This window comes from Perna viridis, chromosome 1 (assembly GCF_037379345.1).
Source record: "Perna viridis isolate PV_CMFRI_1.1 ecotype Kerala chromosome 1, ASM3737934v1, whole genome shotgun sequence".
Taxonomy (NCBI): domain Eukaryota; kingdom Metazoa; phylum Mollusca; class Bivalvia; order Mytilida; family Mytilidae; genus Perna; species Perna viridis.
The window spans coordinates 4,652,104-4,668,984 of NC_142445.1; the positions used below are offsets into that span (position 1 = coordinate 4,652,104).

General features: G+C 34.3%; 2 protein-coding genes across 3 annotated transcripts; both read right to left on the minus strand.

Moving 5' to 3' along the window:
- Window positions 1–2,137: 2,137 nt before the first annotated feature.
- Window positions 2,138–14,591, minus strand: LOC148626936 (glutathione S-transferase 1-like). The gene is made up of 6 exons (XM_088563149.1): window positions 14,478–14,591; window positions 9,260–12,017; window positions 7,227–7,319; window positions 5,626–5,741; window positions 4,790–4,894; window positions 2,138–2,747 (listed from the first exon to the last, which is right to left on the minus strand). Exons 2-6 carry the CDS (start codon window positions 9,396–9,398, stop codon window positions 2,571–2,573), a joined length of 630 nt encoding a protein of 209 aa, XP_088419275.1. The 5' UTR covers window positions 9,399–12,017; window positions 14,478–14,591; the 3' UTR covers window positions 2,138–2,570.
- On the minus strand, window positions 12,357–16,813 carry LOC148626937 (glutathione S-transferase 3-like). Of its 2 annotated transcripts, XM_088563467.1 has the most exons (3): window positions 16,191–16,812; window positions 15,709–15,813; window positions 12,357–14,838 (listed from the first exon to the last, which is right to left on the minus strand). In XM_088563467.1, the coding sequence occupies exons 1-3, from the start codon at window positions 16,359–16,361 to the stop codon at window positions 14,662–14,664; spliced, it is 453 nt and encodes a 150-aa protein (XP_088419593.1). In that variant the 5' UTR covers window positions 16,362–16,812; the 3' UTR covers window positions 12,357–14,661. The 2 variants fall into 2 exon arrangements, with proteins under 2 accessions (XP_088419593.1, XP_088419671.1); XM_088563545.1 differs by lacking the exon at window positions 15,709–15,813 and having other exon boundaries at window positions 16,191–16,813.
- Between the last annotated feature and the right edge of the window lie 68 nt (window positions 16,814–16,881).

The following is a 16,881-nucleotide window of genomic DNA, read 5'->3' on the forward strand; positions in this document are numbered from 1 at the left end:
CAGCCTAGCCACTGAAACCGGTAGGTATTACAAAAATATTATACCAGCCAGTGCAAGATTTTGTAAATCATTGTTGTGTGGTACCTTTGTAAGGTATACTGGGGAACAACTTGGTTCCATAAGAAGCCCAAATAATCCAGAGATATTGAGAGACTACATTTTATTGATGTTAATCCAACGAGACCTAAATTATAACTGACTATACATGTATTACAGTACATAACTGCAGGCACACCCTTGCGAGAAATGCTGATATATAATTCATGAAACACTTTACTAATATAAACAAAGATTGGATATATGAATAATTGTACTTGACAATTGCTTTATCCAAGAAACTAATTTAAATGTGAACTTGAATAAAAAGCTTAGATTTGCTTACTATAACGTTACACAACGATAGATGCGAGTATGATGTCGTATACAACAATAATACTCATATTGTGCATGCTATTTACATCAAAGTCTTTGATGCATTTATCTAGAGTAGATTATATTCATAGAGATATATTCCTTTTACATTTTTTTTTCAAAATCGGAACACCTGAAATTCTACTTCTATAGTATTTTCCTTTTCATATTTATAGTATTAACGCTCTTTTTGTAATATTTTATCAGCAACTCGGCGGATTTTTCACATAAAAGAAGAGGACGCTTATTACTGGTCCACAGTTTTCATGCTCCTAGTTTTCAGTGGAGTCTGGAATACTTATTTACTTTTGTTTCTTTGTTGTGCATATTATTTTTGGTCATTTATTGCTCTTTGTTGTGTGTGTCTATTTCCCTGTATAAGTCTTTATCCTTTTTTTTTATCACCGCTCGAATCTGGATTAAATCCCCTATTATGTATTGGTGGCATTATCTTTACTTCCAGTCTGTCAACTTTTCCTTAAGTACATAGGGAACATCTCAAAACATGATCTTAACTTATTTTATTTTGGCATTGTCTGCAGAATTGACCAAATTAACACAGAAAAGGTCAGGTCAGTTTTTCATATAATGTTACATAAAATTAATGTAACTTTCTCACATGTGGGTAATGCCACTACTTTATTTTTTGTAGATTCACAGGTTTGTCTGCAGTTGCATGGAATTTTGTGTTGAAATTGGGCCCGTATGGTCGAAGTATGTCGAAGCGAAAGGTAAATTAAAGCTGCATCAGCTGCCAAATTTGTTCAGAATTTTGCTGATTCAATGAAATAAGTTTGTAGTAATGCAGTTGAATAAATGTCGATGATACCTACAGAATATTGTGAAAACAACGTGTTTTTTTTAATCAGAGAAGATCAATAGCTCTAATCTAACTATTTTTTGCCGACAGGACATTCACCGGGGTTAAAAATAGTTTAACCTTGGTAAAAAAAATAACAATCACAGATACACGGGTAATTAAGCACGTGTCTTGTATTCATTTCATTTCATCTATTTTTCATTAGTTTTCAAAGAAATAATGACCATATTTGAGCCCCATTATATCACAATACGTTAATTACAAAAGGATCTTTGCGTTATATTCGAACTTTTTTCTTTTACGGCTTGAGTCCGTCGGTCTTCCTTGCCGTTAAAGAACCACTTTCTCTTTGAAATCAGATTTGTTTTTAAAGATGCGACCCTTACGGCACATGCGCGGATTAAGGTCACCAGAAGTCACATGCATACGAATTTATTTAGGTCGATTTTTTTTCTTGCAAGACAATAAATATATACACACCTATTTCATTTATTTAATGCATTTTATTTGTGAATATCAAATGAAATTATAAAAGAAAAGTACAATTGAGTACAATTAATTCAAAGTTAAGGTATATTTCAACAAACAAAAATTTACGAAAATGCAGCTTTAAATAATGAACCCTAAAGTCAGTGGTGTGACTGGACCTTATAAGATCCAACCGGCGACCATTCGAGGCGAACACTGAGGCCATTGGTGCGGTTAGAAGAAAATCAATCAAGTCGTAGACAAAGTCATAACCAAAGTTATCTGTTATTACAGGTTGATTAGTAATTGTAGATGGATCCGACATGCAGATATCAGACGAGAATAGGGGTTCAAATTTCGGTGAGGGGGTCGACCAGATATGTGGCTGGGGAACGGGATTTTCTTGCAATACTTTTGATAAGACTTTAATATCCAAAATAATAATAAAATACCAAAACGGTTTTATTAACTGTGCCTTTACAGATATATAAATGCAATATCCTTGTATATGTTAAATCCTGAGAAAGTGTCCTGAGTATTATAATATATACAGAAAGCCTTTATAGCTATTAACGGCATTTTTTTCAGCAAATCATATTAATTTAACTTATAGCTTATAAGCATATGCCATTACGGAGTAAGTAACAGCATTCCAATACGAACTAGATTTACAAGAGGATTGTGTTATCATATATATCTTGAAATGTTGGCTTCTATTATGTCTGTAAACAATCTTTGTACTTAATATTAGTGTTTAATACAGCATTGTACGTTAAGTGATTCTATTAATATGTGTCTGCACTGATATATCACATCCAACTATATAGTCTTATTGAGTATTCTTTATTGCTTTTCCATATTGTAAATATATTTATATAGACGGACGAGATTCCAAATAATCTTTAATCTTTGGAGAAGTTTTTATGATATGTATCAACGCTTTCAAGTGTTCAAAGTTATCAAGACAATCCTCGGCCTCCACAGAAAATGTTCCACCGTCAGACGCTTTGTCTATGAGGTCAAATACAACAATATCAGCTAGGCTCATCTGAAAATAATATTAGAGCATGTCTTTCAAGGCTTGAAGGTGTAGGATTACTTGTTTCAAAATGATACATTGTAAGTTCTACAAATGAATTTCATCATGGTACAGGGTAAGTTCTTGAGAGGTTATTTTGTTTTATTCTAGGAAACTACCGAAAATAATCTCAGGTTTCAGTTTTTATGTACTGTTAAATCGTATTAAATCATGTCAGTGTTCATTTATGAATTCTACTGATAAAAATATTCTAATATGACGTCCATGAAAGGCTTTGAGACCATAACGGTGGTTGATTTAGCTGCACCCGACTAATTGGTCGTAACTTGTGTGTGTGTGTGTGTGTAAATTACTACTATAGTATTTTCCTTTTGATATTTATAGTATTAACGCTTAATCCTCAACGCTCTTTTTGTAATATTTTATCAGCTTAAACCATGTTTACACAGGGGCTTGCTCCAATTATCAAATATGCAGTCCCACTGGTATATAACACAGGGGCTTGCTCCCATTATCAAATATGCAGTCCCACTGGTATATAACACAGGGGCTTGCTCCCATTATCAAATATGCAGTCCGGCTGGTATATAACACCGGGGCTTGCTCCCATTATCAAATATGCAGTCCCACTGGTATATAACACCGGGGCTTGCTCCCACTGTCAAATATGCAGTCCCACTGGTATATAACACCGGGGCTTGCTCCCATTATCAAATATGCAGTCCCACTGGTATATACTAGTGGGTTGCATATTGGATAGTAGGAGCAAAGCCCTGTGATGTAAACAAACACACGTAACGTTCCGATGTGTATCAGCTGTTTTCATTTATTTCAGTAGCACGAATGAATATCAAATTCATATGTAATAAAAAAAAATATATCATAAGTTGTATTATGTTCCAATAAAACCACTTACACACGTACACGGTAGCACTCGTCACGTGTGCCATCATGTATGAAAACAAAACAATCGTCAAAGAATGAAAGGTTGTACCTGTCCATGTGTGAACACTGTGACCTTATAATGCAAACAACTATTGCCATATCTAATATCGTTCTACTTAGCTCACCCTTTCCTCTATTATAAATGATACAAAGCACTAAGTTTCAATAGCGACCATTTCAACTGACAGTGTACAGCCAAATATGGACAAATATGGCGGGTCTAAGGTTACCGCAATTGTCCTATTAGAATCGAAATAAATCAAGGAAACTCCAGTTTCCATGATTTAATTCTATCTCTGAGTACATATGAGATCAGTTGTAACCTCTAACAAAACTGCCCTAGAACTGTCAGAAGAACAGCTCTTCTGGCAGTTCTGGCAGTAAAGCCGGCTCTACTAGCAGAACTGTTCTCGTAGAGCCGGCACTGCTAGTACTGTCAGAAAAGCTGGCTCTAGAACTGTTCTCTGACACTTTTAGAACTGTCCTGGAGCCGGTTCTCCTGACAGTTCCCCAAAGAGGTTAGAACTGATCTTATCTGTAAAAATGAACACTCATGAAATTATAATGTATTCAATGAAAAAAAGTGGGTATTTATGATTGTCTTTCGTGGAAAGTATAAGACATTTATTTTTTGATATTCACATATTTCGTCCTGTAAAAGTTTTGTAGCTAATCTTATACACGAGAGACAGCCTTGAATTGTTATAAAGCACAATAAATTTCATCAAACTTTCAATGTAATGAATTTTATATATAAGTTAATGTTTATCAATGCTTTATCTTCAGTAACCATAGCATACTATTCAAAAGTAGTTGAAAGTTTGTTTTTCTTTTTTTTTTTTGCAACAAGAGGCTTAATGATAGAAAATGTAGATTTTTAAAGTAATGTTCATATATTCATTAATAACTTGAAGACATTGTATTCAACATCTACATGTGGGTAGGCAATTTTCTTTTTATTCAGATTTATCTTGCCTTTGATTGTGCGATGTGATAGATATATATGACCGAAATGAACCAAAACATGAGCATACCAATTTATTAGAATACAAAATAATAATACCGATCAATAAGTTTAATTTCATATAAACCATTGTTATACATACCTTCCACCCAACTAAGAAACTACATCCATTTGCCTTTATCATTCCCTCCATGAATTGTTTGAACTTTGGGAGAACCATTTCCCTGAGATTCTGTCTAATTTCTTCCTTGAATAAAAATATTTTGCTTTGTAAAAAAACCTAGTCGAGAGCCAGACGGGATTTGGGGATAAATAAAGAGTTTTCGTGAATATTTTGAGGCAATTACTTAAAAAAAGCAAATCCAACATTTTTTCCTGTAAAAAGTATATATTTTTCAAAACCTTACATTATGGAGATCCATAAAAAAGATAGATATTCTTTTCTATTTTGTTATAAAAAATCTGTAGCCATGGTAACATAATAAAATGTACATCAGTTTTCATAATTTTTTTGTGCCTTCAAAAATTAACTGCCGAAAAACTGGTTTTCTAAAATATAAGCCTCTTAAAAACTGCCAGAAAAAGTAAGTAGGCATGGTATTATTGTAAAAAAATACAAATAAACAGTGTACCTTTTTCTACGCATTTATTCATGATTTTATTTCTTAAAGTTTGTGCGAAATTTTGCATTTTTGAAAAACAAGTTGATGCAAGGAAAGGATTCAAATCCGGTGAGGACCTGAATCTTTCCGGATAGCTTAAAGCATGCATTTTACACCTCTTTACCTTCACAAGTATTGCATCTATTTATGTACGATTGCTCTACTACCCACAATCAATATTTTGTCCAAGTTTCACCATTTATTTTAAGTTTTACAAAATTAGACCGGGTCAGTTTTGTATACGAAACAGAGCACCTAAATCCCATTTGTATAGTGCAACCTTATACTTTTGTACCGTCATCTTGTAACCACATACCTTTTTATCTTCATCATTTTCATAGTAAATTTTAGCCATTTCCGTCATGACATCATTGAATGTATCTATGACAACATCAATCATTGTGCTTTCTATGTCGTTATCTCCATACATACCTTAGGAAAAACAACTTTTTATAATGTGTTACTTATTCTCGTTTTTTTTTTAGTAGCACTCCAGATACGAATCATGCAAAACTTTGTTTCATGGTTGGAAAGCCTACATATTTTTATTTTTGATAGTTTAAAATGTTATAGTTAACAGAAATTAACATGCAGCTTTCTATAAAACCCCTGTTGATATGAGACATAAATTATAGGGAATGCATTGCAGAATTCAAAGTTAATGAAGACAACTCTGTAAATGACAATGAAATACAACAGAAACTGTTGAATTTTCAATGTGGATTATATCCTAAGAGCAAACATATTGGAAAGAATAATAATAAATTTCTTCAACCTATAAAGCCACTTTATAACAGACATAACAATGTGTAGTCTTTTGGGGTGTAACATATATTATAGAATTACCGTGATTCTTACAAAGACTACTACTTAAATGCTTAAAATCCTTATTGTCGAAGTGCCATAGTTAAGTTATTTTTCTGGGTTCGGTTTTTCTTATGTGATGCTATAAAGACCACCCACTCGACATCGGATTGGAAAAGAAGTTTGTTTTTAATAAAATACTCCAGAGATTTCATGAATTGATAAGATATGGTTCTGAGGTCATGTCAATGAAAGTATCCGTAGATATGTCTTGTCATGTCTTAGGAATACAATAAGGATGGTCTTAGGACATGTCTGAGACATGTCGTACGGTGTAAACCGAAGCGATTTTAGGATGAATCCTCAGATGGTGTTAAGACTGTTATATTTGTTACGATTCAATGTCGGATGGTGAATATATTGAAAAGGGGTATCTATCAAATTTATAATGTATAAAGAGCGGGTAAACTCTACAAGCAATTACACTATTAATTCTAATGAATTTGTGTCGTAAATGTGTAATAATACAATTTAAAACTAATATCTACCTTTGGTCAATTAAAGTACATAGTTTTGATACACATGAAGCAGAGGTCCACTCGATATCATTTTCTTTAACTTCAAAAGTAGTTAACCACGTATTGCACGAATCAAGAGTAGCAAGGAAATTAACCAAATTTTTTAGGAATGTGTAATTCATATTATATTGACTGGAATATTTCAACAGAGTATCTAATGTTATTACTGATGGTATATGAGAATAGTTACCTTAAAGTAAATGCCGTAAACAGCGGATGTGAAAATAATAATCTAATGGGTTACCTCTGTCCCTAAAACACCCTATTTCGTAAAATTTTATTCCTTCGTTATGAGATACACATACACTGTATACAATTTGAAGCGTCCATGTATTTTTGATTCTTTCAATTTATGACATCATAAGTTCATCTTATGTTTTAGGAGTATCATAAGATCATCTTAGAACATCTATCGAGGTATCCTAACTTTAGGACAGATGTGTCCAAAGATCATCCTAAGACACGTCCTATTCCTTAGAGAGCTTCATTGACAGGAAAATAGCCGAGTACTAAATGCAGATTAATATCAACCTACCGAATTCCCTGGCGAGGTACCGATATATCGCGCATGATTGGTTGATAATTTTTCCATCTATACTGAGCACTGGCATTTGGCCATAAGGTGTCTCTAAAACACGAAATATTTTTCAAAAAGTTGTTTGGATTGTTGGAGAAAGTAATAAAGGGAACCAAGATTCAAGCAGAAATCAAAAGAATTAAATCCAGGGACAAAGACCTGACATGGAAAAACAGACAAACACAATTACAACAAAGAATATAAAACAACTAAAATAATAAATACCAAATAACGAAAGTAAATGAGCAAGTCGGACTCCACTAAAAACTGGGAGCAAGGACCAGTTGTACCGGTAGGGTAAGCGTCCTCCGCTTTTCTAGAAACACTCACCGAGTTGCTCATAAAATGTCTAGTCCGGGGTGGATGAAAGAGGAAAGGAAAACTATGACACGTTGAAAAAATCAGTTTCATGATGTAGATGGATATGAACCGTAACGATCCACACGGTCATGATGACGACCATGAAACTTCTGTAGCGATGACTTCAATCTTGTAGCAATATAACCCTGTTCCAAAAACCTTATTGTGAGAAGTCTAGCGTGATACAAGAAGTCTGCGTAATAAGGCAAGCTTTAACATAACGTCTGAGTTGTGATATGAAAATAATTCCATACGCAGGTGCTGAAGGGATGTTGCCACAGATGAAAGGAAAGTTGACAATTCTGAATGAAAAGTCGGACTAAATACACTGATCTATGTTGTCATAATGTTGAACATGTTGTAGAAGTTACGCAATACACGGGGTTTGTGTTCTTGTGTTGAAAACACTATAAAAATGTTTCTTATATGCCATATGTTTAGGTCCGCCATGAAGAACATATGTCAATCAATTATTAACAAATTACTCAATAAACAAGTAAATAGAACATATATGGTGTTTATGTGTCTTCTATAGAACTAAATGTGTTGAAAAAAGTACGGTTTTCATATAATGTCGAAAGACATTTGTCATGAATGTTGAACATGTTATACAAGTTTTGTAAACAAAAATATATAAATTGTATATATATTTCAATACGTCTTTTTTAACATATGAAAACATGTGTTACAGTATTTCCCGTGTAGAATTTTAAGGCAGAAGTTTCTTATATATTTGCATAAGGAAGTAAAGAGCCATTTTTGGCTCCAGTCTAAATTCTTTCCCCACTTATTCAATGTAAATTGTTTTGTTTTGTTTTTTTTTTTTTTTCGAAAATTAAATATTTTCCCTACCTTGTAATTTTTTTCTTGTCAGTAGCAGGGAGACTAATAATTGTTTTGACCTAAATATTTTTAGATATGTAATACAAAGTTCAATGAACAATAAATAATAACACTTAAAAAAAAATACTCACATAACAAGAGAATGAGATGGGGGCAAAGTGTGGATGCTGGGTTTCGTTTTTTTTTTGCATTTTTATGAAAATAAACTCTGTGCATACACTATTATAACTGTATGCTGTGCTAATAATAACCATGTTATTCATAGACTATAAAGATCCGTGCAGGTCCGGGTGTCAAAAGAATAGGTCTGCAGCAGTGCTAAGCTTGTCGTAAAAAGCGACTAAATAGTCCTCAGAAACCTAGCCGGGGGCTAGGCGCTCTGCCCACAGAGCCACTGGGTTGTGTGCCCCAGGTGGTGGAAAGGGTACCCCTGGCGTGTTACATGCTGGGGTTGTCAGGCTATAATACGGTAAACCTGATCGCAAATTATAGTGGTGCACCGTGTTGGGAAAGATGCCACGTTCCTCGCACGTTAAAGAATACTGTTGTGTGTTCGATAGGAGTAGGGACCTTTGCGCTCCGCTACAAGAAGCTAAATTGCCCGACCATACCCATCCCTCCCTTTTTCTTGTGGCAATCGAAATTTGTCGACCCTATTATCCTTGTGTCCCATCCCTTTTTTCATTTCATCATCATCATTTCATGTTCATCGGCTGAATATAGCTGAAATGTTAAACCCCAACAATCTATTAATCATAGACTATAAAACATTTACAAAACTAATTTACCTGGTTTGAACTTCACCCATTCTTGGCGGTGTAAACGGACGTCTTCAAACTTTGTTCCTGATGCAGCGAAAAGGAGCCGGGCAATTTCCCCTCGTCCCCGGGCGTGGAAATAGTATAATTTGTATTCTGACATATGCATGGTTGAGCGAGATGCTTGCAATCTAACACTGACGGATTTGACTTAAAACCCAGATTTATTTCAGATACAGTTATTAGCAACACCACCTCACAACGAACTACTTATGATTCTTTTGTATCATCATCTGGTGAGGATAAATTTTACTTGGAGATTTTCTCATTTGTAACTTATTCATACCGTGTGTTGAATCCTAATTTGATACATATTTTATAAGTCAGTCATGTTTGAATGAGAATTGTAAGTCTGTTTCTGTCATCGAGATAGGTGAATGTCGCGTAAAATTATCTCGAAAAATCGTGATAATTGGTGCATTTTGTCGACATAAATGACAATTATATCTTAAAAAAAAATACGAAATTTTTCGCGATCGTTAAGATAATTTTGTCGATCGTTCGAATTTGTTAACACGACTTTAAAAGAGTCATGCCAATATGAAACTTTAAAACTTAGACTTAAATACTTTTGTGTGGCGACCAAGATACATACAGTTTGGCAGAATCAATAGAAGTAAAGTAAGAAGAATTTCAATCGCAAAAAAAATCTTTATCTCAGTTATGTTGGTTGTAAAGTGGTTTGTCTAGTGTTTCGAACATCAGTAATGCTGTAGCAGAAATGGTCTGGTATACGTGTGATTCGTGTAAATTGTATAAATGAATGTGTACCGGCCATGTGGTACCGGCACGTTTTGAAGGGTAAATGCATGTCCACTTTATACGACATTTTTCCTCCTTAATTATAAAAAAAACATATCATAAAACTAATATTCTTGAGCATCGATCAAGATCTGTGGACAGTATTAGATTAACTACAAAAAAATCATGTACTGATTGCTTCGGATATCTAATTGTGATTTTTCAGCGCTTCACTACTGCGCTCTATGTAATAAAACATCACTAGGAATTTTAGTTATACTTCACTGTGTATCAAATGTTAAAACGTGCATGCATAAATGTATATATTTTTTATTTCTTATTTTATGTGTGATAGACTTAAATAAATGATAAATCCGAATATTATAAAGCGGGTGATATAGTGATCATGCAGTACGTCCGTTCATTCGTTCGTCTGTTACCAGTTTTCATCCGCGGCTCCTCTAAATCCGCTGAATGGAATTTGATAAAACTTCCACACATTCTTTATCACAAACTGCCTTCTTGGTCGACCGAAGACAAAGTCTTTTGTTTCCATAAAAAGTCCAAAAGTCATTCGGACGGAAAAAAACAAAATAAGAAGTTTACAATAGCATCGTCTGATAGAGAATTTGTGATACCGGTAAGTAGAGCCGTTGAATAAAAGATTGTCTCCCTTTGGTCAACCAAAGTCTAATTAAGTCGCCGAACACAAAGTGGCGGAGATTTATTACTTTTACTGTGTTCCTTCTTATTATTATTAAGTCGCCAAAACGAGGTTTTGCTACTTATTGTTTTTGCTCCGTTTATTATTATGTCGCCCCAGACGAATGTCGGGACGGCATATTTTATTGTACTGTTTCTTATTATGTCGCCCCAAACGAATGTCGGGGCGACATATTGTTTTTGTACTGTTTCTTCTTCTTCTTCTTCTTCTTCTTCTTCTTATTATTATTATTATTATTATTATTATTATGAAGGTGAAACCTTTTAACGCTCCCGAAGAAACATTTATTAAAAACAACTTCGATAATTTTTGTCAGCTCTGATTTGATATATTATGCTCATAACATTCAAATATGGGAAATTTTGTAATGATATATATTTGTCCTAAAGCATTATACACATTGTCATAGTGATATGTCTATTGGCCAAAATGTCCGGCATTCATAAGGAATTATTGGTTGTCATGGTCTGATATGTCTTTGGGTCGAACTGTCCAGCACTGATTAATTATGGTTCGTATAATTTGCGAAACGTCTTAAAAGATTTCTTTTGTTGCATTTAGTTTCGCTTCATTCTGATTCATTTTGAATAGTTTAATTATGTTTTAATAACTATTTGATTCATTTCATCGAATTGGTTCGTTTCGATTCTTTCTTTTATCGATTATTTTCGTTTCGCAATTTTTATGACCCGAGAATTATCGGTAATATTGATTACGTAATTTTCGTAAACATCTGGACGCCATACTGCAGACTATAAGGCCAACCCTATCTTGGAAAAGTTATAATTAGATTTGTATTTAATTATCGAAACTAGCAAATATTTTCCGAGATTGGTTTGGCTCTCAATCGCACATCTACAAGTATACGCGAATGAAGCTGCCATTATGCTCCTGGAAATGCAGGTTCAAACTGGATATTGATGCTTTTTCTTGCCATATGTATACAGAACTAAGTTGATATTACAACCATAAACGCTCGCTACATATTGTTATTGTACTGTTTCTTCTTCTTCTTCTTCCTCTTCTTCCAATGCTTTTTATCCGGAGTTTTTAGATTTTAGAGAGCATCACTGAAGGAAATGAATTGGAACTTGGCATGGAGGTAGATAGTATTGAGAAGGGGTGCACCAGAACTTTTGGCGAATAAAATGGCTACCGTTTCCATGGAAACGTGAAAAGTTCATAATCTAGGACATTGCAATATCTCGGAACCCTGGGTGGCTAGAAACCTGTAATTTGGTATGGTGGTAGAACTCAATGTGCCTAATAAAATTAAGCAAAAAAAGTGAATCGATATGTTGTCAATTGCCATGGCGACGAAAAATGTGAAAATTTCATGGATACCAAAATCCACTTTTTTCTCTCACACCTATTCCTTTTTTTAGTAGAAACTTTGTTGTATACTGGTCTCATTAATATCTCGGAATTCACATAAATGTTTTTCGCCGGTATGCTGCCATTTTCAAAATGGCTACCAAAGTTCATAATCTAGGACATTGCAATATCTCGGAAATCTAGGTGGCTAGAAACTTGAAATTCGGTATGGTGGTACAGTTTAGAGAGACCCTAATAATATACAGCAAAAAAAAAAGTGAATCGATATGTTGTTTGTTGCCATGGCAACAAATTTAATGTAACTTAGTAATATAATGCGTATCAATCAGACCTCGGAATCCAAGCAAAAATTCTGACGAAAAGTTGCCATTTTCAAAATGGCTGCCTTAGGTCACAATCTAGAACATAGCATTATCTCAACAACATGAATAGCTACAAATTTGAAATTAGGTCTGTGAAAGGAGTTGCATAGGCATAACAATACAATATTAAAATTGGGAACTTAAATGGTTGCCGAGGCGATATTCGCTATTGCCCGCAATGGCAATTCTAGTTATTATTATTATTATTTTAATTCTCCTGTCATAAAAATGGTTGAAAGTGTCCGCCCTTTTTCTCAAAGGTGGCTGGTCCGATTGAGATGAAACTTTTCAAGATGTTGGAACTACTCTTCGATGGATACAGAACCTCAATAAAAAAAAATCCAGCTGCCGCCATTTTTTTCAAAATGGCTGCCGGACTGGACGTACCCATTCGTACACCAGAAATTTGAACATCAAATATCTCGAAAACCGCTGATCAGAATTTGACGAAAGTTGGTCTACAAATTAAGCTCAAAAGCCTAGGCAAAATCACGAAAAAAATCGCATCCGTCGGCCGCCATTTTCAAAATGGCCGCCAACACGGTCGAAAATTCAAATTTGTCCGATTTCGATGAAAATTTATATCTAGGTTCCTGAGCCGTCCCGATTTATAATCTGTGGCTCAATTTGTAATCGGAGCTGGGTATCGGTCGCCATTTAAAAAAAAATTCAATTCGCTATTTGAGCTGCGTGTCGGCCGCCATTTTTTAAATGGCCGACACCGCGTTTGAAAATTCAAAGTTGTCCGATTTTGATGAAAACTGAGGGTGCACTATACAGTTACATTAAGGCGTCCTGTTTCGCACACCAAATTACCCCGGTCAAATTTTGTCAAACTTAGAACTAAAAGTTGAAATTCGGTGGATATATTGATTAAATGTAGATAATCATTTATACATAGACAGATGTAATGTATGTGATGGTAAACAGGTGTAATTTAAATGAAAAATGATATCCGGAACGTTTCAGTCCCCTGCCGTATTAGGTTCTCTCCTCAGCATCAGATGGCTGATTTTCAAAATACCTTATTTCGAATGAACTTTTGGGACTAAAATTGTGAGAGAATGAATCGAAAAGGGTCTTATTATTTTTACCTTTTTTTTCCACCTACTCCATGCATGCTTTCATCCTGTGGTGGTATCTAAGTGCCTGATATTTTATAAAAAATAGTATTTGGCTGCTAGTTTTGGAAAGGCACCCCCGATTTGTACTGAAACTCAGTAATATTTTTTTCAGTATGTTACCATGGCTACTGGATTTTATAAGAATAATCACTAAATTACTTATAAATGACTTGAACCTCCACACACCCAGGATTTAGAAAATATGCACTTTTTATGACAAAACACTAGAAATTTCTGTGTGAACTGCCTCAAAACAGCTTTATTTCAACAAAATGAGACCAAATTTTCAGAAATGACCTAACTGTATTGTACTAGCTAATATCTAGGTTTTTTAAGACGCCACGATTAAGAATCTGCGGCTCGATCGATAATTTGAACTGGTATCGAACGCCATTTTCAAAATGGCCACCACCGTGATGAAAAATTGAAAGTTATTCGATTTCGACGAAATTTGTATCCAGGTTCTTTACGCTGCCTCGATTAATTATAAGCAGTTCCACTGACGATATGTTTCTCAAAAGATTGATCAGGAAACGGGGGCGATTACTACACGTTTCGTGGAAACGTAAATTTTAATAAAAGTATATTTTGCACCGTCAAATCCAATATTTCATTCAAATGGAAAAAAAAACAAAACAGAGATTACAATGGCACCATAGAAAGGTCACAGCCGATCATTTATAAACAAAAAAAAAAACGCACAACTATGAGGTACAATATTGACTTTTTATACCTCTTAATACTTTCAAATCACACGAATTTTGTATGCATGTCCTACTTCGTAATTAGTTGCTGTCAAATCATGACTTTTTAGTTATCTTCCTTTAATGCAAATGTATTGTTTGATAAATTACAAAAAAAAATATTAAACCATGTCTCTTAAAAAGGCATCTATTACTTACGTGTACGTGTTCAGAAACGGGAATACTAAACGTACGGCATGAGCTGTAGTGACTTCCGGTTGGTCTGAAGTAAAGTATAAAGCGGATAACACATACAATATGTACACAAATACATATCCGATAGATATTGTTAAGTAAAATCACCATAGAATATACATGTAACAATCACTTCAATTTCATACAGTTACAGTTGCGGACGTGTTTCTAGATATTCTTTTATCCCGGGTGAAGTTTTCACTCTTTCTGTCAATGCCTTCAGATGTTCATAGTTGTTAAGACTGTCAGTTCCATCAACAGAAAACGTTCCACCATCTGTAGCCTTGTCTAGAAGGTCGAACACAACAACATCAGCAATACTCATCTGAAATGAACGCGAACAAATATGTAACCATGTGAATCCAATGCTAAAATATCTTTAAAAAAATACTTAGGCAAAAAAATGAATTTGTTATTATTAAATGATTGGTCTGTCCAAAAGGGCTATGTCATTCATTGATAAACCGATTAAAATTGATTACAATTATTAGATAGTGTTATCTTACAATATATATAATAGATGAAACTGAAAATATTATAAAAGTTAGTAATACAGCAAAACTGAATTACACGATCAAAATGGGACCTAATGGTACGACTGCTAAGAAGTGGATTTAATTTGATAAACTCTGAATCTCCACTATAAATTGAAATTCCAATGTCCCCGCGAAAAGTGCGGAAAACTTTGAATTCACTGATTTTTTTTCTAAGTCCAAGCGCCATACTATGAGATAAAATCAATTGGTAAAAGCATTACAAAAAAGTGCGGAAAACTGTAAATTCACTGAAATTTTTTAAGTCCAAGGGCAGTTACTTCCGTAAAAATCATTCAACCGTAATCAAAGTCGAACTTAATCTGTAACTTCTCATAGTAAGACTACATACAAAATATAAAATCAGTTGGTAAAAGCATTACGAAAAAGTGCAGAAAACTGTAAATTCACAGAAATGTTCCAAGTTCAAGGGCCATAACTTCCGTAAAAATCATTCAACCGTAACCAAAGTCGAACTTAATCTTAACTCCTCATAATAAGGCACATACCAAAAAAACAAACTTATTTCGTAAAAGCATAACCCAAAAAAAGTGCGGAAAACGCGGACGGACGGACGCCCGGCATTTTCATATCCCCTCGCGACGCGTCGCGGGGGACATTAAAGCATTTACACGTACTCCAAAAGCAACAAGACGGCATACCTTGGACCCCACTAGGTAACCACTACAATTTGCTTTCAATATTGTCTCCATGAACAATTTAAATTTCGGAAGAACTGTTTCCCTCAAATTACGCCTTACTTCTTCCTTCAATAAAAAGTAAAAGAATAGTATCGCGCGCGTAAGTTTTTCAGTAACGGAACATGAAAAAACTTTTTTTTAATTTTATGCGTCCGTTATTTCATTTTGGACGTGTGAAAATCGTCCGCCGCAATATTCAGAAGATTGCGGATATGACAGCCACTTTTTACTTAAAAAATAATCAGACAATATGAAATTAAATAGCACATGTATTTCGTTAGTAATTTAAAATGACATTCAAGCTAATTGACACGTAATGCTTGCGAAATGCTGCACTTTTAGATTGAAGTACTTTTTACTATTATGATTTTATACGATTGCAAAATGGCAAGACGCATCCTCTGTCAACGGTTATAATGGACAAGATAACAGTAGAGACATACCTTTTCATCTCCAGTTACACCGTAAAGTTTAACCATTTCTGCCGCAACATCAAAGAATGTTTCTATGACAACATCGACCATTGAATTTTCTAAATTGTTATCTCCATACATATCTTGTGGATAAATTAATAAGGATAGAGTAGAGAGAGCTAAATATACTTGTTTATTCATGATAAAATTCTATCAGTCGTGATCAGTGGCGTTCTTTATACAATGAAATTATCACAACCCCTATGAAGGAACGATTTACTCTTCTAAGATACGGAGTTGTTTCGGTTTGTCGGTAACTTCCTTGATTTGGTTACTTTATTGGCAGAACGAAATTTGACTTCTCTATTGTATTTCAATAACCAGTTCCTCTGGCATAAAAGATCGATATTGAATCACCCATTTAAAGCATGCATCAAAAGTCTTTGGCAAGGTACCTAAAATAGCTCTCTTTACAACATGTATAATGTGATAATGAAACTACATTCCTTGCCAAAAGGGAAATCTAGGGAACCATGATCGAACGGTTATCAAAATGTTTTAAAGATAATCCAGGGATAACTTGAAAAAGATGCACACAACAAAGAACATGAAATACCAAAAAAAAAAAAAAAAAAAACATACACATAAAAACAGAAGTAACCTACTCTCTGCTTTTCTGGAAACACCCGGCGAGTTACTAATAAAGCATCATGCCGAGAGT